Source organism: Staurois parvus, unplaced genomic scaffold (assembly GCF_062004578.1).
Source record: "Staurois parvus isolate SC_StPar_1 unplaced genomic scaffold, SC_StPar_1.0 ptg003669l, whole genome shotgun sequence".
NCBI classification, from domain to species: Eukaryota; Metazoa; Chordata; class Amphibia; order Anura; family Ranidae; genus Staurois; species Staurois parvus.
The window spans coordinates 27,019-51,109 of record NW_028321465.1 but is presented as its reverse complement, the minus strand read 5'-3'; the positions used below and the strand labels follow the sequence as shown (position 1 = coordinate 51,109).

At 56.5% G+C, this 24,091-nt stretch overlaps 1 protein-coding gene across 1 annotated transcript in view; it reads left to right on the top strand.

Annotated features, from left to right (window-relative positions):
- LOC149427542 (phosphatidylinositol 4-phosphate 3-kinase C2 domain-containing subunit alpha-like) overlaps positions 1-24,091 on the top strand; it is a 67,658-nt gene that overhangs the window by 20,321 nt on the left and 23,246 nt on the right. Inside the window, 10 exon segments of the mRNA XM_089667917.1 lie at positions 1,175-1,321; positions 1,882-1,927; positions 2,001-2,208; positions 10,102-10,224; positions 12,621-12,788; positions 13,790-13,901; positions 16,397-16,539; positions 21,125-21,313; positions 21,811-21,907; positions 23,259-23,353. Coding sequence (XP_089524043.1) covers positions 1,175-1,321; positions 1,882-1,927; positions 2,001-2,208; positions 10,102-10,224; positions 12,621-12,788; positions 13,790-13,901; positions 16,397-16,539; positions 21,125-21,313; positions 21,811-21,907; positions 23,259-23,353 — 1,328 coding nt within the window.

The following is a 24,091-nucleotide window of genomic DNA, read 5'->3' as shown; positions in this document are numbered from 1 at the left end:
TTCCGGGGTTTACGAGGTGGAGGATTCCGGGGTTTACGAGGTGGAGGATTCCGGGGTTTACGAGGTGGGCGATTCCGGGGTTTACGAGGTGGAGGATTCCGGGGTTTACGAGGTGGAGGATTCCGGGGTGGGAGGCGGAGGATTCCGGGGTGGGAGGCGGAGGATTCCGGGGTGGGAGGCGGAGGATTCCGGGGTGGGAGGCGGAGGATTCCGGGGTGGGAGGCGGAGGATTCCGGGGTGGGAGGCGGAGGATTCCGGGGTTTACGAGGCGGAGGATTCCGGGATGAGAGGCGGAGGATTCCGGGGTTTACGAGGTGGCGATTCCGGGGGTTACGAGGTGGAGGATTCCGGGATGAGAGGCGGAGGATTCCGGGGTTTACGAGGTGGAGGATTCCGGGGTTTACGAGGTGGCGATTCCGGGGTGGGAGGCGGCGGATTCCGGGGTGGGAGGTGGAGGATTCCGGGGTGGGAGGTGGAGGATTCCGGGGTTTACGAGGTGGCGATTCTGGGGTGTGAGGGTGCGAGGTGGCGATTCCAGGGTGGGAGGCGGCAGATTCCGGGGTGCATGAGGCGGCAGATTTCGGGGTGGGAGGCGGCGGATTCTGGGGTGCGCGAGGCGGTGATTCTGGGGTGCGCGAGGCGGTGATTCTGGGGTGCGCGAGGCGGTGATTCCGGGGTGCGTGAGGCGGATTCCGGGGTTTACGAGGCGGTGATTTCGGGGTGCGTGAGGCGGATTCCGGGGTTTACGAGGCGGTGATTTCGGGGTGCGGCCTCTTACAATATAATTCCAGAATTGTGACTTGGACCTTCCCGCTGGACAGAACCGCATTGTTCTCTGTAACTGATGGAAATGCCTGAAGCAGAATTGTTGATCAATGTGAGGTTTCTGTGTCCCGTGTGTATCCCGTGTGTTTTCCATGTGTTTTCCATGTATGTCCCGTCATCTGGGCAGGCTGGTTAGGGAGGCCAGTAGTTCATACATGTGAATTATCCGCCCTGCACAGTGTCTGTATACAATGACAGGTGACTGGGCTCATCATACATGACACACACAATGGAGACCTCAGATCTTCCCATAATTCCCTTTCCTTTGTTCATGGTGGGCGTGGACTAAAGATTGATCTCTACCTGTTCTATGGGGTCACCTAATGGGGTCACCGATTGATTATTTCAGAGTAACCCATACAAAGCTGCTGACCAAATCATCAAGTCGGTGAGAAATCTCTGCAAGACTGTGGACAGTGTGGAGACGCCATCCATCACAGACTGCGTGAAGAAGCTGCGGAGGGCGGTGAACTTACCGCGGAGCCGCAGCATTGAGGTGAGACGGTCTGCGAGCCATAATCCTCATTCTGAAGATTCAGGTCAACTGCTGCTGCTGCATGGGGGGGCCTGGTCTCTGCATGGGGGGGCCTGGTCTCTGCATGGGGGGGCCTGGTCTCTGCATGGGGGGGCCTGGTCTCTGCATGGGGGGGCCTGGTCTCTGCATGGGGGGGCCTGGTCTCTGCATGGGGGGGCCTGGTCTCTGCATGGGGGGGCCTGGACTCTGCATGGGGGGCCTGGACTCTGCATGGGGGGGCCTGGACTCTGCATGGGGGGGCCTGGACTCTGCGTGGGGGGGGCCTGGACTCTGCGTGGGGGGGGCCTGGACTCTGCGTGGGGGGGGCCTGGACTCTGCGTGGGGGGGGCCTGGACTCTGCGTGGGGGGGGCCTGGACTCTGCGTGGGGGGGGCCTGGACTCTGCGTGGGGTGTGTTGCTCCATTTGGCTCAATCTCTGCCTGGGGCCTGGTCTCTGCCTGGGGCCTGGTCTCTGCATGGAGTCTGTTGCTGCAGGTGTTGCAGTTTGTGTACGTTCCATTAATGCATTGCTGTGATTTCAGGGGCCCTCCAGTCCAGTTGTGGGGTGTACGGACAGTCCATCAGAGGGTGAGTGTCCCGGATATCACATGTGGAATTCTCAGCAGCGTAGTTTGCCCTGACTGTGTGCTCTCTGTTGCAGGTATTCCCCACAATGAGAGTCCTTTGCAGGAAAGTTTACAACAGTTGACATCGGCGGTCCACAAGCTGCTGCAGCTTCACTTCTCCTCCGGTACCGCAGCCTTGGACCCGAGTAATCAGCGACCGCTGAGAGAGGCCCGCAGCTCCGCTGACCATCTCCAGTTCACCATCTTTGCTGCTCATGGGATTCCCACAGGTTGGGTGTCCAGGTAAGATGGGTCGGATGTCTTCAATGAGGGCTTTCCTTCACATACAGAATGCCGGTGCTGCTCATCGCAGTGTGTACAGCGGTACTGATAGTGATTGGCCTGGTTCTGGAGTTCTCCACCCGGACCTTCCATGTTCTATGTAGTGGATGGTGTGATGGTGTTCGTTTCCTGCCTTGGGTGGCCGGTTCCTGCCTTGGGTGGCCGGTTCCTGCCTTGGGTGGCCGGTTCCAGCCTTGGGTGGCCGGTTCCTGCCTTGGGTGGCCGGTTCCTGCCTTGGGTGGCCGGTTCCTGCCTTGGGTGGCCGGTTCCTGCCTTGGGTGGCCGGTTCCTGCCTTGGGTGGCCGGGTCCTGCCTTGGGTGGCCGGGTCCTGCCTTGGGTGGCCGGGTCCTGCCTTGGGTGGCCGGGTCCTGCCTTGGGTGGCCGGGTCCTGCCTTGGGTGGCCGGGTCCTGCCTTGGGTGGCCGGGTCCTGCCTTGGGTGGCCGGTTCCTGCCTTGGGTGGCCGGTTCCTGCCTTGGGTGGCCGGTCTTATTGCCAGTGTCGGAGGGTTGTGTTTCTTCCAAGTGCACTTTACGTTCCCATACACCAGGGGTGCTCAACCTTCTGAAGAGCGGGGGCCACTTGAGCTGTTTGGTAACCAGTCGGGGGCCACAATGAAATGAAAAGGTTCCGAATTCCACATTTTGAATAGAGTAATGAACATTTTAAACAATCCAGATCATCCTTTTCTGTGGAGCCCCACCGGATGTTTACCCACCGAGTACTCGCAGGAGGACAGAAAATGGGCAGTCGGACCCCATTCTGTGAAGGAGTCCAAGGCGGCCGTCATACGGATCTGCTGCTGCGGCTTTCCTGCGAGGTCGCTGCGCTTTGCCATAGACTTCTATTATATCCTGCAGATGGGGTCCGCTTTCTGAAAGAGCAGCCAACCCGCAGGATACCTATGGCTCAGTGCACCCAACCCGCAGGATACTTATGGCTCAGTGCAGCTAAACCCGCAGGATACTTATGGCTCAGTGCACCCAACCCGCAGGATACCTATGGCTCAGTGCACCCAACCTGCAGGATACCTATGGCTCAGTGCACCCAACCCGCAGGATACCTATGGCTCAGTGCAGCTAAACCCGCAGGATACTTATGGCTCAGTGCACCCAACCTGCAGGATACCTATGGCTCAGTGCACCCAACCCGCAGGATACCTATGGCTCAGTGCACCCAACCCGCAGGATACCTATGGCTCAGTGCACCCAACCCGCAGGATACCTATGGCTCAGTGCACCCAACCCGCAGGATACTTATGGCTCAGTGCAGCTAAACCCGCAGGATACTTATGGCTCAGTGCACCCAACCCGCAGGATACCTATGGCTCAATGCACCCAACCCGCAGGATACCTATGGCTCAGTGCACCCAACCCGCAGGATACCTATGGCTCAGTGCACCCAACCCGCAGGATACCTATGGCTCAGTGCACCCAACCCGCAGGATACCTATGGCTCAGTGCACCCAACCCGCAGGATACCTATGGCTCAGTGCACCCAACCCGCAGGATACCTATGGCTCAGTGCAGCTAAACCCGCAGGATACTTATGGCTCAGTGCACCCAACCCGCAGGATACCTATGGCTCAGTGCACCCAACCCGCAGGATACCTATGGCTCAGTGCACCCAACCCGCAGGATACCTATGGCTCAGTGCACCCAACCCGCAGGATACCTATGGCTCAGTGCACCCAACCCGCAGGATACCTATGGCTCAGTGCACCCAACCCGCAGGATACCTATGGCTCAGTGCACCCAACCCGCAGGATACCTATGGCTCAGTGCACCCAACCCGCAGGATACCTATGGCTCAGTGCACCCAACCCGCAGGATACCTATGGCTCAGTGTGAAAGCAGCCTAATAACCATACTGTGGTAAACTGACCTTCCTTCACTGTCTGCATCAGCGGGAGTCTCCGCTTTCTGCGTGGGCGGGGGGTCTCCGCTTTCTGCGTGGGCGGGGGGTCTCCGCTTTCTGCGTGGGCGGGGTTCTCCGCTTTCTGCGTGGGCGGGGGTCTCCGCTTTCTGCGTGGGCGGGGGGTCTCCGCTTTCTGCGTGGGCGGGGGTCTCCGCTTTCTGCGTGGACCTTCCATGTTCTATGTAGTGGATGGTGTGATGGTGTTCGTTTCCTGCCTTGGGTGGCCGGTTCCTGCCTTGGGTGGCCGGTTCCTGCCTTGGGTGGCCGGTTCCAGCCTTGGGTGGCCGGTTCCTGCCTTGGGTGGCCGGTTCCTGCCTTGGGTGGCCGGGTCCTGCCTTGGGTGGCCGGGTCCTGCCTTGGGTGGCCGGGTCCTGCCTTGGGCGGCCGGTCTTATTGCCAGTGTCGGAGGGTTGTGTTTCTTCCAAGTGCACTTTACGTTCCCATACACCAGGGGTGCTCAACCTTCTGAAGAGCGGGGGCCACTTGAGCTGTTTGGTAACCAGTCGGGGGCCACAATGAAATGAAAAGGTTCCGAATTCCACATTTTGAATAGAGTAATGAACATTTTAAACAATCCAGATCATCCTTTTCTGTGGAGCCCCACCGGATGTTTACCCACCGAGTACTCGCAGGAGGACAGAAAATGGGCAGTCGGACCCCATTCTGTGAAGGAGTCCAAGGCGGCCGTCATACGGATCTGCTGCTGCGGCTTTCCTGCGAGGTCGCTGCGCTTTGCCATAGACTTCTATTATATCCTGCAGATGGGGTCCGCTTTCTGAAAGAGCAGCCAACCCGCAGGATACCTATGGCTCAGTGCACCCAACCCGCAGGATACTTATGGCTCAGTGCAGCTAAACCCGCAGGATACTTATGGCTCAGTGCACCCAACCCGCAGGATACCTATGGCTCAGTGCACCCAACCTGCAGGATACCTATGGCTCAGTGCACCCAACCCGCAGGATACCTATGGCTCAGTGCAGCTAAACCCGCAGGATACTTATGGCTCAGTGCACCCAACCTGCAGGATACCTATGGCTCAGTGCACCCAACCCGCAGGATACCTATGGCTCAGTGCACCCAACCCGCAGGATACCTATGGCTCAGTGCACCCAACCCGCAGGATACCTATGGCTCAGTGCACCCAACCCGCAGGATACTTATGGCTCAGTGCAGCTAAACCCGCAGGATACTTATGGCTCAGTGCACCCAACCCGCAGGATACCTATGGCTCAATGCACCCAACCTGCAGGATACCTATGGCTCAGTGCACCCAACCCGCAGGATACCTATGGCTCAGTGCACCCAACCCGCAGGATACCTATGGCTCAGTGCACCCAACCCGCAGGATACCTATGGCTCAGTGCACCCAACCCGCAGGATACCTATGGCTCAGTGCAGCTAAACCCGCAGGATACTTATGGCTCAGTGCACCCAACCCGCAGGATACCTATGGCTCAGTGCACCCAACCCGCAGGATACCTATGGCTCAGTGCACCCAACCCGCAGGATACCTATGGCTCAGTGCACCCAACCCGCAGGATACCTATGGCTCAGTGCACCCAACCCGCAGGATACCTATGGCTCAGTGCACCCAACCCGCAGGATACCTATGGCTCAGTGCACCCAACCCGCAGGATACCTATGGCTCAGTGCACCCAACCCGCAGGATACCTATGGCTCAGTGTGAAAGCAGCCTAATAACCATACTGTGGTAAACTGACCTTCCTTCACTGTCTGCATCAGCGGGAGTCTCCGCTTTCTGCGTGGGCGGGGGGTCTCCGCTTTCTGCGTGGGCGGGGGGTCTCCGCTTTCTGCGTGGGCGGGGTTCTCCGCTTTCTGCGTGGGCGGGGGTCTCCGCTTTCTGCGTGGGCGGGGGGTCTCCGCTTTCTGCGTGGGCGGGGGTCTCCGCTTTCTGCGTGGACCTTCCATGTTCTATGTAGTGGATGGTGTGATGGTGTTCGTTTCCTGCCTTGGGTGGCCGGTTCCTGCCTTGGGTGGCCGGTTCCTGCCTTGGGTGGCCGGTTCCAGCCTTGGGTGGCCGGTTCCAGCCTTGGGTGGCCGGTTCCTGCCTTGGGTGGCCGGTTCCTGCCTTGGGTGGCCGGGTCCTGCCTTGGGTGGCCGGGTCCTGCCTTGGGTGGCCGGGTCCTGCCTTGGGTGGCCGGGTCCTGCCTTGGGTGGCCGGGTCCTGCCTTGGGCGGCCGGTCTTATTGCCAGTGTCGGAGGGTTGTGTTTCTTCCAAGTGCACTTTACGTTCCCATACACCAGGGGTGCTCAACCTTCTGAAGAGCGGGGGCCACTTGAGCTGTTTGGTAACCAGTCGGGGGCCACAATGAAATGAAAAGGTTCCGAATTCCACATTTTGAATAGAGTAATGAACATTTTAAACAATCCAGATCATCCTTTTCTGTGGAGCCCCACCGGATGTTTACCCACCGAGTACTCGCAGGAGGACAGAAAATGGGCAGTCGGACCCCATTCTGTGAAGGAGTCCAAGGCGGCCGTCATACGGATCTGCTGCTGCGGCTTTCCTGCGAGGTCGCTGCGCTTTGCCATAGACTTCTATTATATCCTGCAGATGGGGTCCGCTTTCTGAAAGAGCAGCCAACCCGCAGGATACCTATGGCTCAGTGCACCCAACCCGCAGGATACTTATGGCTCAGTGCAGCTAAACCCGCAGGATACTTATGGCTCAGTGCACCCAACCCGCAGGATACCTATGGCTCAGTGCACCCAACCTGCAGGATACCTATGGCTCAGTGCACCCAACCCGCAGGATACCTATGGCTCAGTGCAGCTAAACCCGCAGGATACTTATGGCTCAGTGCACCCAACCTGCAGGATACCTATGGCTCAGTGCACCCAACCCGCAGGATACCTATGGCTCAGTGCACCCAACCCGCAGGATACCTATGGCTCAGTGCACCCAACCCGCAGGATACCTATGGCTCAGTGCACCCAACCCGCAGGATACTTATGGCTCAGTGCAGCTAAACCCGCAGGATACTTATGGCTCAGTGCACCCAACCCGCAGGATACCTATGGCTCAATGCACCCAACCTGCAGGATACCTATGGCTCAGTGCACCCAACCCGCAGGATACCTATGGCTCAGTGCACCCAACCCGCAGGATACCTATGGCTCAGTGCACCCAACCCGCAGGATACCTATGGCTCAGTGCACCCAACCCGCAGGATACCTATGGCTCAGTGCACCCAACCCGCAGGATACCTATGGCTCAGTGCAGCTAAACCCGCAGGATACTTATGGCTCAGTGCACCCAACCCGCAGGATACCTATGGCTCAGTGCACCCAACCCGCAGGAACCCGCTTTCTGCGTGGGCCTCCGCTTTCTGCGTGGGCCTCCCCTTTCTGCGTGGGCCTCCCCTTTCTGCGTGGGCCTCCGCTTTCTGCGTGGGCCTCCGCTTTCTGCGTGGGCCTCCGCTTTCTGCGTGGGCCTCCGCTTTCTGCGTGGGCCTCCGCTTTCTGCGTGGGCCTCCGCTTTCTGCGTGGGCCTCCCCTTTCTGCGTGGGCCTCCCCTTTCTGCGTGGGCCTCCGCTTTCTGCGTGGGCCTCCGCTTTCTGCGTGGGCCTCCGCTTTCTGCGTGGGCCTCCGCTTTCTGCGTGGGCCTCCGCTTTCTGCGTGGGCCTCCCCTTTCTGCGTGGGCCTCCCCTTTCTGCGTGGGCCTCCCCTTTCTGCGTGGGCCTCCCCTTTCTGCGTGGGCCTCCCCTTTCTGCGTGGGCCTCCCCTTTCTGCGTGGGCCTCCGCTTTCTGCGTGGGCCTCCGCTTTCTGCGTGGGCCTCCGCTTTCTGCGTGGGCCTCCGCTTTCTGCGTGGGCCTCCGCTTTCTGCGTGGGCCTCCGCTTTCTGCGTGGGCCTCCGCTTTCTGCGTGGGCCTCCGCTTTCTGCGTGGGCCTCCGCTTTCTGCGTGGGCCTCCGCTTTCTGCGTGGGCCTCCGCTTTCTGCGTGGGCCTCCGCTTTCTGCGTGGGCCTCCGCTTTCTGCGTGGGCCTCCGCTTTCTGCGTGGGCGGGGGGTCGCCCCTTTCTGCGTGGGCGGGGGGTCGCCCCTTTCTGCGTGGGCGGGGGGTCGCCCCTTTCTGCGTGGGCGGGGGGTCGCCCCTTTCTGCGTGGGCGGGGGGTCGCCCCTTTCTGCGTGGGTCGCCCCTTTCCGCATCCGCCGCAGGCTGTAGGAAATGTTGCTGTCGGGGGCGGAATGCGCTGGTTATCGCTCTGCGTGGGACAAGAGCCGGGACTTTGGAGGAAGCCTCAGTCTATGTGGCTCCTTCCTCCGCAGCCTCTTCCTCCACCATTGGCTCCATCCACAACACTGATGCTCTGTGATGGTGGGTCATTAATCCGTGATCTGGGCTTGCCGAAACGCCATCCTGGGACATCAATGTTGTGGATGGAGCCAGAGCAGGAGGTCATGGGTCACAGAGGTCTCCGCAGGCCGCCAGTTGGGCACCCCTGCCATACAAGTCTATAGGGAAGCACCTCAGAAGTTCCGGCAGCCCGCTGACACATGGCCTCGTAGGAATGGGAAGTGTGAAATATTTCCCTATAGACACCAGATAAATCTTCCAGGTAATACAAGGCGATCTGTCCTCTGAGATCTGGGCGGAGCCTATTACCGGAGACGTGATCATAGAGAAGGTCGGCTCTATCGGTCACATTTTTCCTTGAAAGGCGTCCAATCTCTCCCGCAGGGTAAACGTGTTCATCCAATCACAGGGACTCGGTTTTATCAGGAACTCCTGGCACCTTCACAAATGGTTTTTCTCCTCCTGAGCGAGTGAAAAGGAAACCATCCATTTTGCTGCGTTGGTTGATAGTTCTTTGGGATAGAAAATCCGATTTTTGTGTGTTTGGGGTAAAACATTTTTTATTTAAGTCCATTGAGGGACACAGGAATTCAGGAACAGTCGGGTTATACTGCTACCTACAGGAGGATGGGTCAATGGTGGACAGAGAAGTTGTAAGCTCGTCCCCATATTATCGCTCTTAGTTTTGTGAGAAAGCAATACACAGGGTGAGGTAGGACCGGAGGGGTGGGACCGGAGGGGTGAGTTAAAGACATTGAGGGGTGGGACCGGAGGGGTGGGACCAAGACATTGAGGGGTGGGACTGGAGGGGTGAGTTAAAGACAAAGAGGGGGTGGGACCAGAGGGGTGGGTTAAAGACACAGAGGGGTGGGACCGGAGGGGTGGGACCAGGACATTGAGGGGTGGGACCGGAGGGGTGAGTTAGAAATTGAGGGGTGGGACCGGAGGGGTGAGTTAGAAATTGAGGGGTGGGACCGGAGGGGTGAGTTAGAAATTGAGGGGTGGGACCGGAGGGGTGAGTTAGAAATTGAGGGGTGGGACCGGAGGGGTGAGTTAGAAATTGAGGGGTGGGACCGGAGGGGTGAGTTAGAAATTGAGGGGTGGGACCGGAGGGGTGAGTTAGAAATTGAGGGGTGGGACCGGAGGGGTGAGTTAGAAATTGAGGGGTGGGACCGGAGGGGTGAGTTAAAGACATTGAGGGGGTGAACCTGATGGGTGGGACCTGAGGGGTGAGTTAAAGACACAGAGGGGGTGGGACCAGAGGGGGTGGGACCTGAGTTCCTCAATGGACTCCAAGAGCTCCGTTGTTTTTAGAAAACTAAAGGAAAGACAACCAACCTCCTAGGACACTAGCAAAGAAGAAAAACCTGGGGCATGCTGGGTAGAGGAGGAGTTACACAGGGGCTGGCTTAAACCGTTGATTTGTCCGATCCTCCCGTAGGTGGCAGTATAACCATTTCTGAATCCCTGTGTCCCTCAATGGATGATGAAGGAATGATTCCATTGGGTGTTGGGCAGGAAATGTGCTGAAATGTGAGGTTCAGAAATCGCGTGTTGTATGTTGGAGTCTCGTGTGTCTGACGTGTTCTGATTGTCCTCGTCTCCTCCTCTCGGTTTCAGCTTTGAGAAGTATTATATAATGTGCTCCTTGCTGTGCAACGGGAGAGATTTGTTCAAACCGGTTCAGTCGAAGAAAGTGGGAACATACAAGAGCTTCTTCTACCTGGTGAAATGGGACGAGCTGTAAGTACGGATACACCCTACAGGGGGGCGGAGTCTGACACGTCGCTGAATGCCAAGACTGTGGTTGGGGAAGGTCGGGGGTTGGACCCCTTGGTGGGCTTTTATTAATAAAACCCAAATAATGGAAGTGGGAGGGACTCGGTTGCAAAATGTTAGTTTTTCGATGTGATTTACATGGACTTTTTTTTGCAAAAATAATGAGGTGATTCTGGCCTGTCGTGGCTTTTATTACCGTCACCCTCTATTGTGTTGTCACTGAAAATGATGGGAAATCCTAAATGCCTGTTGGCAGAACCAGGAATGGAGGGGAAGTCCACCAATGGGGACACCCGATCTTGTGACATCTGACACCATGAAGACATTCATGTCACTTAAGAGTGATTTTCTCCCACTTCCTGCTGTGTCCACAGAACAGGAAGTGGAGAGACGGATGTGCAGTCCTGTGATGGATCATATCTGAGCATTGCCTGAATGCCTCAGTCCTGTGGGATATAGGCGTGTGTGTAATTAATATACATGTATACATACATACATACATACATACACACAGTGGATATAAAAAGTCTTCACACCCCCCCGGGTAACATGTCCGGTTTCTGTGATGTAAAAAAATGAGACAAAGATAAATCATTTCAGAGCTTCTTCACCTTTAATGTGACCCATAAAATGTAAAACACTAAAATAATCTGGTTGCATAAATGTTCACACCCTTACACTGATCCTTTGGTGAAGCTCCTTTTGATGTGATTCCGGCACTCAGTCTTTTGGGGAGGAGTCTATCAGCACATCACATCCTGATTCGGCAGTATTTACCCGCTCTTCCAAATCTGTCAGATTGCGTGTCATCTCCTGCACACAGCCCTCCTCACATCCCCCCACAGATCTTCCATCGGGTTCAGGTCGGGGCTCTGGCTGGGCCATTCCAGAACTTCCTCTTCTGGTGATCCCATTCCTCTGTGGATTTGGATGGACGCTTTGGGTGGTGGTCATGCTGGAAGATGAAGTTCCTCTTCATGAAGCCGGAAGGTTTTGTGCCGATATTGACCCGTATTTGGAACTGTTCATAATTCCCTCCACCTGGACTGAGGCCCCAGTTCCAGCTGAATAAAAACCGCCCCAAAGCATGATGCTGCCCCCACCATGCTTCACAGTGGGTATGGGGTTCTTCTGGTGATGGGCGGTGTTGTGCCAAACATATCTCTTGGAATTCTGGCCACAAAGTCCATCCTTGGTTCCATCGGACCAGAACACATTCCCCTCGTGCTCCTGGGAGACTTCAGATGTGTTTTTGCAGAATGTAGCCGGGCTTGGATGGTTTTCTTGGTGAGGAAAGTCTTCCGTCTTCCACTCTCCCCCATCGCCCAACATATGAAGAACACGGGAGATCGGTGTCACATGGACCACACAGCCAGGACTGGCCACATATTCCTGCAGCTCCTTTCATGTTGCTGTAGGCCTCTTGGATGCCTCCCAGACCGGTTTTCTTCTCATCTTTTCATCCATTTTGGAGACGTCCAGTTCTTGGTGAGGTCCCTGTTGGTGAGGCCCCTGCTGGTGAGGCCCCTGCTGGTGAGGCCCCTGCTGGTGAGGCCCCTGCTGGTGAGGCCCCTGCTGGTGAGGCCCCTGCTGGTGAGGCCCCTGCTGGTGAGGCCCCTGCTGGTGAGGCCCCTGCTGGTGAGGCCCCTGCTGGTGAGGCCCCTGCTGGTGAGGCCCCTGCTGGTGATGTCCCTGTTGCGCCATATTTCCTCCCCTTGATGATGACGGTCCTCACTGTGTTCCATGGGATATCTAACGCCTTGGGAATGCTTCTGTCCCCGTCTGACTGATACTTTGTATCAATGAGATCCCTCCGATGCTTTGGACGCTCTCTGCAGACCATGGCTTTTGCTGTAGGATGCGACTAAGAAAATGTCACGAAAAGCTGAACTTTATTTGGGGGTCATCAGAGGCACTTTACATGATGGCGGGTGTGTACTGACTGCTATATTCCATGATTGTGGATGTGATTGCTTCATTCTGACCACAGTGACATCCCCAGTTATAGGAGGGTGTGCACACTTATGCATCCACATTATTTTAGTTTTTGAGGTTCACTCCCCCCTAAAAGATTTCAGTTTGTTGTTCAGCCGAGTTGTTCCGTTTATCGGTCACATTAAAGGTGGAAAAAGTTCTGAAATGATTTATCTTTGTCTCATTACTTTTACATCACGGAAACCGGACATGTTACTCGGGGGGGGGGGGGGGTGAAGACTTTCTATCCACTGTGTGTATATATATATATAAAATCTCATCCTCTTAGTGTTTGTCTGCCTTTCTCTGACATCTGATACAAAGTCCTCGGTAGAAGGAATCGGTCGGTTGCCATGACAAAGTCCCGTTTTTGGTCTGTTTTGCAGGATCATTTTTCCCATACAGATCGCTCAGCTGCCATTGGAGTCCATCCTGCAGCTCCGCCTCTACGGGATCCTGAATCCGAACAGCGGGGGATCCCCGGACTCCAATAAGCAGAGGAAGGGACCGGAGTTGCTGGGACAGGTGTCCTTACCGCTCTTCAGCTTCCGGAGGTAGGTGATCGGGTACACCGTGTATTGTGAGGGAGGGTTATACTGTACGGTAAGGAGAATGGCGTCTTCCTGCCAATGGCCGCCATGTGCAATCACTGCACCAGACAGTCCTCATTGCTGAAACCAAGCCATGGCAGCATTGGGTGGACCAGGGGTCTGAAAGGGCCCCCAGCTCTGGCTGCTGTACTTTTCTACTTTTTTTTTTTTTTTTTTTTTTCTTCTTTTTAACAACATGATGTTTACAGGACCTTCATTCCCCGCAGTCTGGTGCACAGGGTAGTCAGTGCTTCCCTCTGTGTCCATAAGGACCATCCAGAACTGGAGGACTCGGCACCATCACCTGATTCTCAGGACCTTCATTCACCGCAATGTGGTGCACAGGGTAGTCAGTGCTTCTCTCTGTGTCCATAAGGATCACCCAGCCTGGAGAAGAGGACTGGGCACCATCACCTGATTCTCATGACCTTCATTCACCGCAGTCTGGTGCACAGGGTAGTCAGTGCTTCCCTCTGTGTCCATAAGGACCATCCAGCCTGGAGAAGAGGACTGGGCACCATCACCTGATTCTCAGGACCTTCATTCACCACAATGTGGTGCACAGAGAAGTCAGTGCTTCTCTCTGTGTCCATAAGGATCACCCAGCCTGGAGAAGAGGACTAGGCACCATCGCCTGATTCTCAGGACCTTCATTCCCCGCAGTCTGGTGCACAGGGTAGTCAGTGCTTCTCTCTGTGTCCATAAGGACCCTCAGCCTGGAGAAGAGGACTAGGCACCATCACCTGATTCTCAGGACCTTCATTCCCCGCAGTCTGGTGCACAGAGTGACCTCTGGCAGGTTCACTTTATGTGGTCAGAAGTTCTTGGGGACACCAACTGCTGTTTACCAGGATGTAATGTGATTGGCCCTCACCTCTGTACACAGACGTGTGAGTTCTATGAGTTGTGTTGCATGATGGGAGTGTTTCTGGTCCCCAATGTTCTGATCTCTCTCTGTCTTCCAGAACGCTGACATATGGAACCAAACTTCTAAACCTGTGGACGTCCTTCCTGTCCGGTGCGGGGCCGGGGACCATGGGCAGGAGGACGATGCCAATGCAGAAGCTGGTCATACAGGTGAGTGTGTGCGGTACATGTGTGTTCTCTGGGGGGGCTCTGACCTGCACATCCCACTATGGTCATACAGGTGAGTGTGTGCGGTACATGTGTGTTCTCTGGGGGGGCTCTGACCTGCACATCCCACTATGGTCATACAGGTGAGTGTGTGCGGTACATGTGTGTTCTCTGGGGGGGCTCTGACCTGCACATCCCACTATGGTCATACAGGTGAGTGTGTGCGGTACATGTGTGTTCTCTGGGGGGGCTCTGACCTGCACATCCCACTATGGTCATACAGGTGAGTGTGTGCGGTACATGTGTGTTCACTGGGGGGGCTCTGACCTGCACATCCCACTATGGTCATACAGGTGAGTGTGTGCGGTACATGTGTGTTCTCTGGGGGGGCTCTGACCTGCACATCCCACTATGGTCATACAGGTGAGTGTGTGCGGTACATGTGTGTTCTCTGGGGGGGCTCTGACCTGCACATCCCACTATGGTCATACAGGTGAGTGTGTGCGGTACATGTGTGTTCACTGGGGGGGCTCTGACCTGCACATCCCACTATGGTCATACAGGTGAGTGTGTGCGGTACATGTGTGTTCTCTGGGGGGGCTCTGACCTGCACATCCCACTATGGTCATACAGGTGAGTGTGTGCGGTACATGTGTGTTCTCTGGGGGGGCTCTGACCTGCACATCCCACTATGGTCATACAGGTGAGTGTGTGCGGTACATGTGTGTTCACTGGGGGGGCTCTGACCTGCACATCCCACTATGGTCATACAGGTGAGTGTGTGCGGTACATGTGTGTTCTCTGGGGGGGCTCTGACCTGCACATCCCACTATGGTCATACAGGTGAGTGTGTGCGGTACATGTGTGTTCACTGGGGGGGCTCTGACCTGCACATCCCACTATGGTCATACAGGTGAGTGTGTGCGGTACATGTGTGTTCTCTGGGGGGGCTCTGACCTGCACATCCCACTATGGTCATACAGGTGAGTGTGTGCGGTACATGTGTGTTCTCTGGGGGGGCTCTGACCTGCACATCCCACTATGGTCATACAGGTGAGTGTGTGCGGTACATGTGTGTTCACTGGGGGGGCTCTGACCTGCACATCCCACTATGGTCATACAGGTGAGTGTGTGCAGTACATGTGTGTTCACTGGGGGGGCTCTGACCTGCACATCCCACTATGGTCATACAGGTGAGTGTGTGCGGTACATGTGTGTTCTCTGGGGGGGCTCTGACCTGCACATCCCACTATGGTCATACAGGTGAGTGTGTGCGGTACATGTGTGTTCTCTGGGGGGGCTCTGACCTGCACATCCCACTATGGTCATACAGGTGAGTGTGTGCGGTACATGTGTGTTCTCTGGGGGGGCTCTGACCTGCACATCCCACTATGGTCATACAGGTGAGTGTGTGCGGTACATGTGTGTTCTCTGGGGGGGCTCTGACCTGCACATCCCACTATGGTCATACAGGTGAGTGTGTGCGGTACATGTGTGTTCACTGGGGGGGCTCTGACCTGCACATCCCACTATGGTCATACAGGTGAGTGTGTGCAGTACATGTGTGTTCACTGGGGGGGCTCTGACCTGCACATCCCACTATGGTCATACAGGTGAGTGTGTGCGGTACATGTGTGTTCTCTGGGGGGGCTCTGACCTGCACATCCCACTATGGTCATACAGGTGAGTGTGTGCGGTACATGTGTGTTCTCTGGGGGGGCTCTGACCTGCACATCCCACTATGGTCATACAAGGGAAGGGTGAACGGCATAACTCTGAAATCAGGAGGAGGTTGGTGTCATCCAGGTAAGAGCGCCTTACATACAGACAGGGCTGCTGTTAGAAACCACGGGGCCCCATACAGTCAACCTGACAGGGCCCCCCCACCAAAACAAAACACAGTTTACTATACTTCAGTTGCGAATGAACACAGTGAGTGATCGATATTGATCGCTCATTGTGTTGATTCAGGAAAGGAAGGGGCTGGTAAAGGTGACATATATACTGGAACCTTCCCCCACTCTGCATCCTGAAGGATCCTAGTGCCTGTAGTCAGTGGGAAGGAGGGTAGCACTGTGGGGGTGGGGCACACAGGGGGGCCAGGGCAGCTGGGGTAAACATATGGTGCACAGGGAGGTTGATGTGTGGCAATTACTGGAACCGATCCCCTGTGTGGCTCTTCTCTGCAGCAGCTGAAAGTAGAAGTACCTGAAATAAATCCGGAACTGACCAGTCTAAAGCGGTAGTTCTGAACATTTGAAGGACTTTAGTCATCTCGATTGCAGACCTCCTGCCCCAGGGAGACTAGTCCCTGCCTTCCTGGCTCCTCCTCCTCTGTGCTGTGATTGGTGGCACCTGGTTGGAGGGCTGGGAGGTGTGATATATATACAGTGGCCCTGTGACCAGGTTGATGGTCCCTCCCCGTGTCCACCATTGATGAATGTGATGTTGCTGAATGAGGCCGTGCAGAGTGATGACTCGATGATGTCCTCCTCCAGGTGGATTTCCCGTCTCCGCCATTCGATATCGTGTACAAGGCTCCAGAGGCGACCAGCAGCGGAGTGCCGCAGACCATCGATACACTGGACAAGGAGGCCAAGAACAGACTGCTGACTCTCCTCTCCAAAGAGGTCCTGTCTGGGTAGGTGCCGGGGACGGGTGACACGTTACTTCCGATGGAAGCTGCCAGATCTGAACACGGAGATCTGATGTACTGTGATTGTGTGTGTGGCTGCATCTCCCAACCTGCGAAGATTCCATGTGTGTCGGGGCAACAAATGTTCTACATCTCTGCATCTCCTTGTGTTTGTCTTTAACCCCTTTTATTCTGGGAGGAGCCAGCACTTTAAAGGGGCCTTGATGCCCCAATGCAGTAGGCGGGGTTTATAATCTTAATAAATATAGGCGCAGCGATAAAATCTCAATGAATCGATATAATAGAAATCGAACGCACAGATCACATGATAACGTGGTAAAGGGACAGAGTGCAAATATTGTGCTAATAAATTGTCCACAATAAAGTGCTAATATGGCGGCAATAGTGAGCGCATGATGGTGCAAATCATCGAATTCCAATAAATCCTGGGAATGTCCATCAGGTGCCACTCCTGAAGATCCATCCAAAATGGTCCCAGGTAAGTGCTCCGTATATAAACCATTATCCAGGTGATGTGTCCTGAATATTATTGTTATACAGGATTTATGGCGCCAACAGTGTCCTCAGCGCCTTACAATATACAGGGAGACAATACAGCAACAATACAAGAGGGATAGGAGGGCCTGATCCTGGGAGCTTACAATCTAAGAGGGAGGGGCCTGATCCCGGGAGCTTACAATCTGAGGGAGGGGCCTGATCCCAGGAGCTTACAATCTGAGGGAGGGGCCTGATACCGGGAGCTTACAATCTAAGAGGGAGGGGCCTGATCCCGGGAGCTTACAATCTGAGGGAGGGGCTGATCCTGGGAGCTTACAATCTAAGAGGGAGGGGCTGATCCTGGGAGCTTACAATCTAAGAGGGAGGGGCCTGATCCTGGGAGCTTACAATCTAAGAGGGAGGGGCTGATCCTGGGAGCTTACAATCTAAGAGGGAGGGGCCTGATCCCGGAGCTTACAATCTGAGGGAGGGGCCTGATCCCGGGAGCTTACAATCTAAGAGGGAGGGGCCTGATCCCGGGAGCTTACAATCTGAGGGAGGGGCCTGATCCCGGGAGCTTACAATCTGAGGGAGGGGCCTGATCCCGGGAGCTTTCAATCTAAGAGGGAGGGGCTGATCCTGGGAGCTTACAGTCTAAGAGGGAGGGGCTGATCCTGGGAGCTTACAATCTAAGAGGGAGGGGCTGATCCTGGGAGCTTACAATCTGAGGGAGGGGCCTGATCCCGGGAGCTTACAATCTGAGGGAGGGGCCTGATCCCGGGAGCTTACAATCTGAGGGAGGGGCCTGATCCCGGGAGCTTACAATCTAGGAGGGAGGGGCTGATCCTGGGAGCTTACAGTCTAAGAGGGAGGGGCTGATCCTGGGAGCTTACAGTCTAAGAGGGAGGGCCTGATCCTGGGAGCTTACAATCTAGGAGGGAGGGGCTGATCCTGGGAGCTTACAATCTAAGAGGGAGGGGCTGATCCTGGGAGCTGACAATCTAGGAGGATATGTTAAGATTACGCACTCACCAGATGCGTAATGATAATACACATTTGTATGTTATAGTTGTCACCCGGAGGTCCCTTAAGGATATAAAACAGTCTTGTCAGAGATCCCCTTCCCCTGGTTGTCTGCAGCACCTCAGCCGTCCTCCAGGATGGGCTCTGTATTGGTGTCCGCTCATAAAGAGCCAAAAAGAGGGCCGTCCATAGTGTGGTATTTCCAGAAGTAGTTTATTTCAGGTATAAGTGAACAAAGTAAAATACACTGACCATAGGAATCAACGTGGAGGGCCGGGCGTGACGTCATTGCGTACGGCTCCTCCTTACTGGTTCCTATATGGTCAGTGTATGGCAGAGGAGTGGAGGGGTTATGGGGAGCCGGGGAGTGGGGTTTTGGGGTGGCACGGAAGAGGGGGGGGTTATGGGGTGGTGGCGGGGTTATAGGGTGGCAGAGGAGTGCAGGGGTTATGGGGTGCCAGGGAAGGGGGGGGGAGTTATGTGGTGGGGTGTCAGGAAGTGGGTTTATGGGGTGGTGTGGGAAGTGGGGGTTATGGGGTGGCGGGGGAGTGGGGGTTATGGGGTGGTGGTGGGTGGTAGGGGGGGTATAGGGTGGCGGGGAAGTGGGGGTGGTGGGGGAAGGGGGGTTATGGGGTGGTGGTTGGGGGAAGGGGGGGTTATGGGGTGGTGGTTGAGGGAGGGGGGGTTATGGGGTGGCGTGGGGGTGGTGGGGAGGGGTTCTGGAGATTATATGGACACAGTTGGGAGCTCCCTGGATTCTGGGTCAGCAGACATTTTTCGATACTTGCAGCATTTTTGGGAACCCCGATTTCAGCTGAGGAGCCTTTTGTCCAAGGTTGGTCAGTGTCCACACTACAAAGTCCCCGATCCAGGAGCACCGTACCCCCATACTCACCTCTGTAGTGGCACCGGGAGCACCGTACCCCCATACTCACCTCTGTAGTGGCACCGGGAGCACCGTACCCCCATACTCACCTCTGTAGTGGCACCGGGAGCACCGTACCCCCATACTCACCTCTGTAGTGGCACCGGGAGCACCGTACCCTCATACTCACCTCTGTAGTGGCACCGGGAGCACCGTACCCCATACTCACCTCTGTAGTGGCACCGGGAGCACCGTACCCCCATACTCACCTCTGTAGTGGCACCGGGAGCACCGTACCCCCATCCTCACCTCTGTAGTGGCACCGGGAGCACCGTACCCCCATCCTCACCTCTGTAGTGGCACCGGGAGCACCGTACCCCCATACTCACCTCTGTAGTGGCACCGGGAGCACCGTACCCTCATACTCACCTCTGTAGTGGCACCGGGAGCACCGTACCCCCATACTCACCTCTGTAGTGGCACCGGGAGCACCGTACCCCCATACTCACCTCTGTAGTGGCACCGGGAGCACCGTACCCCCATACTCACCTCTGTAGTGTCACCGGGAGCACCGTACCCCCATTCTCACCTCTGTAGTGGCACCGGGAGCACCGTACCCCCATTCTCACCTCTGTAGTGGCACCGGGAGCACCGTACCCCCATACTCACCTCTGTAGTGGCATCGGGAGCACCGTACCCCCATACTCACCTCTGTGGTGGCACCGGGAGCACCGTACCCCCATACTCACCTCTGTGGTGGCACGGGGAGCACCGTACCCCCATCCTCACCTCTGTAGTGGCACGGGGAGCACCGTACCCCCATACTCACCTCTGTAGTGGCACGGGGAGCACCGTACCCCCATCCTCACCTCTGTAGTGGCACCGGGAGCACCGTACCCCCATACTCACCTCTGTAGTGGCACCGGGAGCACCGTACCCCCATACTCTCTGTAGTGGCACCGGGAGCACCGTACCCCCATACTCTCTGTAGTGGCACCGGGAGCACCGTACCCCCATACTCACCTCTGTAGTGGCACCGGGAGCACCGTACCCCCATCCTCACCTCTGTAGTGGCACCGGGAGCACCGTACCCCCATACTCACCTCTGTAGTGGCACCGGGAGCACCGTACCCCCATACTCACCTCTGTAGTGGCACCGGGAGCACCGTACCCCCATACTCTCTGTAGTGGCACCGGGAGCACCGTACCCCCATACTCACCTCTGTAGTGGCACCGGGAGCACCGTACCCCCATACTCACCTCTGTAGTGGCACCGGGAGCACCGTACCCCCATACTCTCTGTAGTGGCACCGGGAGCACCGTACCCCCATATTCACCTCTGTAGTGGCACCGGGAGCACCGTACCCCCATACTCTCTGTAGTGGCACCGGGAGCACCGTACCCCCATCCTCACCTCTGTAGTGGCACCGGGAGCACCGTACCCCCATCCTCACCTCTGTAGTGGCACCGGGAGCACCGTACCCCCATCCTCACCTCTGTAGTGGCACCGGGAGCACCGTACCCTCATACTCACCTCTGTAGTGGCACCGGGAGCACCGTACCCCCATCCTCACCTCTGTAGTGGCACCGGGAGCACCGTACCCCCATCCTCACCTCTGTAGTGGCACCGGGAGCACCGTACCCCCATACTCTCTGTAGTGGCACCGGGAGCACCGTACCCCCATACTCTCTGTAGTGGCACCGGGAGCACCGTACCCCCATACTCTCTGTAGTGGCACCGGGAGCACCGTACCCCCATACTCTCTGTAGTGGCACCGGGAGCACCGTACCCCCATCCTCACCTCTGTAGTGGCACCGGGAGCACCGTACCCCCATCCTCACCTCTGTAGTGGCACCGGGAGCACCGTACCCCCATCCTCACCTCTGTAGTGGCACCGGGAGCACCGTACCCCCATACTCACCTCTGTAGTGGCACCGGGAGCACAGGTCGGCCCTAACTGTAGAGCTTCAGTAACACTTTTATTAGATGTTTAAACTGTTTTACATCTTCATACAACCCTAGAGGGGGAGGGGAGGGGCAGATCCCAGGCGGGTCCCTGTTGAGGACCATGGGGTTCATTGATGGTCTTGTATGGTCTGCAGTGTCAGGAATAAACCTCTATACTGCCTGCATGCTGCATCCTCTGAGCTGCTCCTCCAGGAATCTTCTGGCCAGCTTGGCCTCATGATGTGATTGTATTGCAGATTATCGAAGGAAGATAAATCCTTTCTGTGGGAGAAACGTCACTATTGTTACCAGAACCGGAACAGCCTTCCCAAGATCCTGGCCAGCGCCCCCAAATGGGACGTGTCGTATCTGGCCGATATCTATGCCCTGCTGCACTCCTGGCCGCCCCTCACCCCAGTCTGTGCGCTGGAACTGCTAGACTCCAGGTGAGTCAAATCTGCAACACGGGCTGCTGCGCAGTGCGGCGCCCCCTTCTGTACTGGATGTTGTGTCTGTGGGCAGTATTGTCTCCCGATATGGACCGTGCTGACCCCTGTGTGCCGCCCCCCCGTGTGCCGCCCCCTGTGTGTGCCGCCCCCTGTGTGCCGCCCCCCTGTGTGCCGCCCCCCTGTGTGCCGCCCCCCTGTGTGTGCCGCCCCCCTGTGTGTGCCGCCCCCCTGTGTGTGCCGCCCCCCTGTGTGTGCCGCCCCCCTGTGTGTGCCGCCCCCCGTGTGTTCCGCCCCCTGTGTGCCGCCCCCCGTGTGTGCCGCCCCCCGTGTGTGCCGCCCCCCCCGTGTGTGCCGCCCCCCCGTGTGTGCCGCCCCCCCGTGTGTGCCGCCCCCTGTGTCTCTGTGCCGCCCCCCTGTGTGCAGCCCCCTATGTACAGCCGTAGTCATGCGGTTCTTTGACACCCGGCTTTATCTGTACTGTTTGCTGGTTCTAGGTTCACAGATCAGGAAGTGCGCTCCGCAGCGGTGAAATGGGTTCAGGACGCCATGAGTGACGATGAGTTGGTAGATCTGTTGCCACAGTTTGTGCAGGTGGGATAATATACCGAATATATATATATACACCCAGGGAGGAGCCTACAATAACTGCTATGGGAAGGTGGAGAGTTAGGAAGGATCAGCAGGAATGAACAATTTCTTTAGGTCTCTTATTTTTGGCTTTGAGTTGCACCCCTGTATGCAGCCCAATTTGTGGGCGTTCTATGGAGATGCTCCAGCACAGCCCAGTGGCTACTGATTGCTTTGTTGAGGTCAACCATTCACATCCCATCCTTTCCCGCCTTCATTCTCATTCGTGCTACCAATTTCGCTCTCCTCCCCCTTCCCGCTGCCAATCTTGCTCTCCTCCCACTTCCCGCTGCCAATTTCGCTCTCCTCCCCCTTCCCGCTGCCAATCTCGCTCTCCTCCCACTTCCCGCTGCCAGTCTCGCTCTCCTCCCACTTCCCGCTGCCAATCTCACTCTCCTCCCCCTTCCCGCTGCCAAATTCGCTCTCCTCCCCCTTCCCGCTGCCAATCTCGCTCTCCTCCCCCTTCCCGCTGCCAATCTCGCTCTCCTCCCCCTTCCCGCTGCCAGTCTCGCTCTCCTCCCCCTTCCCGCTGCCAGTCTCGCTCTCCTCCCACTTCCCGCTGCCAAATTCGCTCTCCTCCCCCTTCCCGCTGCCAAATTCGCTCTCCTCCCCCTTCCCGCTGCCAAATTTGCTCTCCTCCCCCTTCCCGCTGCCAATCTCGCTCTCCTCCCCCTTCCCGCTGCCAATCTCGCTCTCCTCCCCCTTCCCGCTGCCAATCTCGCTCTCCTCCCCCTTCCCGCTGCCAATCAGGAAGGAATGTTTTCCCCTGCAGGAGGAGATTGGATCGTGCTTTGCTGGGTTTTTTGCCTTCCTCTGGATCAACTGTGAATGTAGGATTATAACTTTTTTTCTTTTTTCTTGGTTGAATTGGATGGAGTTTTTTGTCCTTTTTTTCAGCCAGACTAACTATGTAACTATGGAACAATGTAACGATGTCCCCTGGAGGAATGGGTGAATCTATGAATATTGAGGTCTCCTCACACTGGAATATGTGGGTTCCCCTATAGTCCCTCACATTTATTTGCTTGGCCTTCCAAACACATAGATCCCCACAATAGGTAGTGCCAGCAGTACTTTCTCAGATTGCACCTCACCAGTCCGTATGGCACTGTGGTACCGTGCAGTTTGATGGCCATGTTTGCAAGATGTGTTTGGGGTGCCATTCACCATCAATGGCACCCATGTGCGGTGTGGGAAACGTTCATGGAATACACTTTTCCCGCACCTCGTTCGGTGTGAACAGGCCCTTCTAGTAGGACGACTTTAACATTTCCAGCTTTCCCGGGTTCTATATTCTCCTCTTCTGTCTGTCTAGGCCTTAAAACACGAGATTTACCTGGACAACGCGCTGGTGCGCTTCCTGCTGTCGCGCTCTTTGGGGAACGTCCGGGTGGCACACTATTTGTACTGGTAAGTGTTCCTGTCTGTGGCCTCCGCTGAACGAAGTCGATTTATATTATTTATAGATTAGAGCAATTCATAACCATTTCATCTCCCGGCACAGAGAATGTTCCATCCTTATCCGCCTAAAAATAAACCGTGTGACGGGTCAGAGAGCGGGAGAAGTGCCTCTTGAGGGACCGGGGTGGGGGAGGGGGGTTGGTAGAAACATTAACCCTTCAGATGTTTGCTTGTGGAATAACAGATTTTCAGGGCATAACTTAGGAGACGTGGACTTGTGTGGGCTGCAAGCTGGCCAGTGGTGGTGCGTGCTCGGCCTTGGAAGACTCACTCGGGGAGTAGGCTGCAAGCTGGCCAGTGGTGGTGCGTGCTCGGCCTTGGAAGACTCACTCGGGGAGTAGGCTGGAAGCTGGCCAGTGGTGCTCCGCCTTGGAAGACTCACTCGGGGCGTAGGCTGGAAGCTGGCCAGTGGTGGTGCGTGCTCAGCCTTGGAAGACTCACTCGGGGAGTAGGCTGGAAGCTGGCCAGTGGTGGTGCGTGCTCGGCCTTGGCAGACTCACTCGGGGAGTAGGCTGGAAGCTGGCCAGTGGTGCTCTGTCTTAGAAGACTCACTCGGGGAGTAGGCTGGAAGCTGGCCAGTGGTGGTGCGTGCTCGGCCTTGGCAGACTCACTCGGGGAGTAGGCTGGAAGCTGGCCAGTGGTGCTCAGTCTTGGAAGACTCACTCGGGGAGTAGGCTGGAAGCTGGC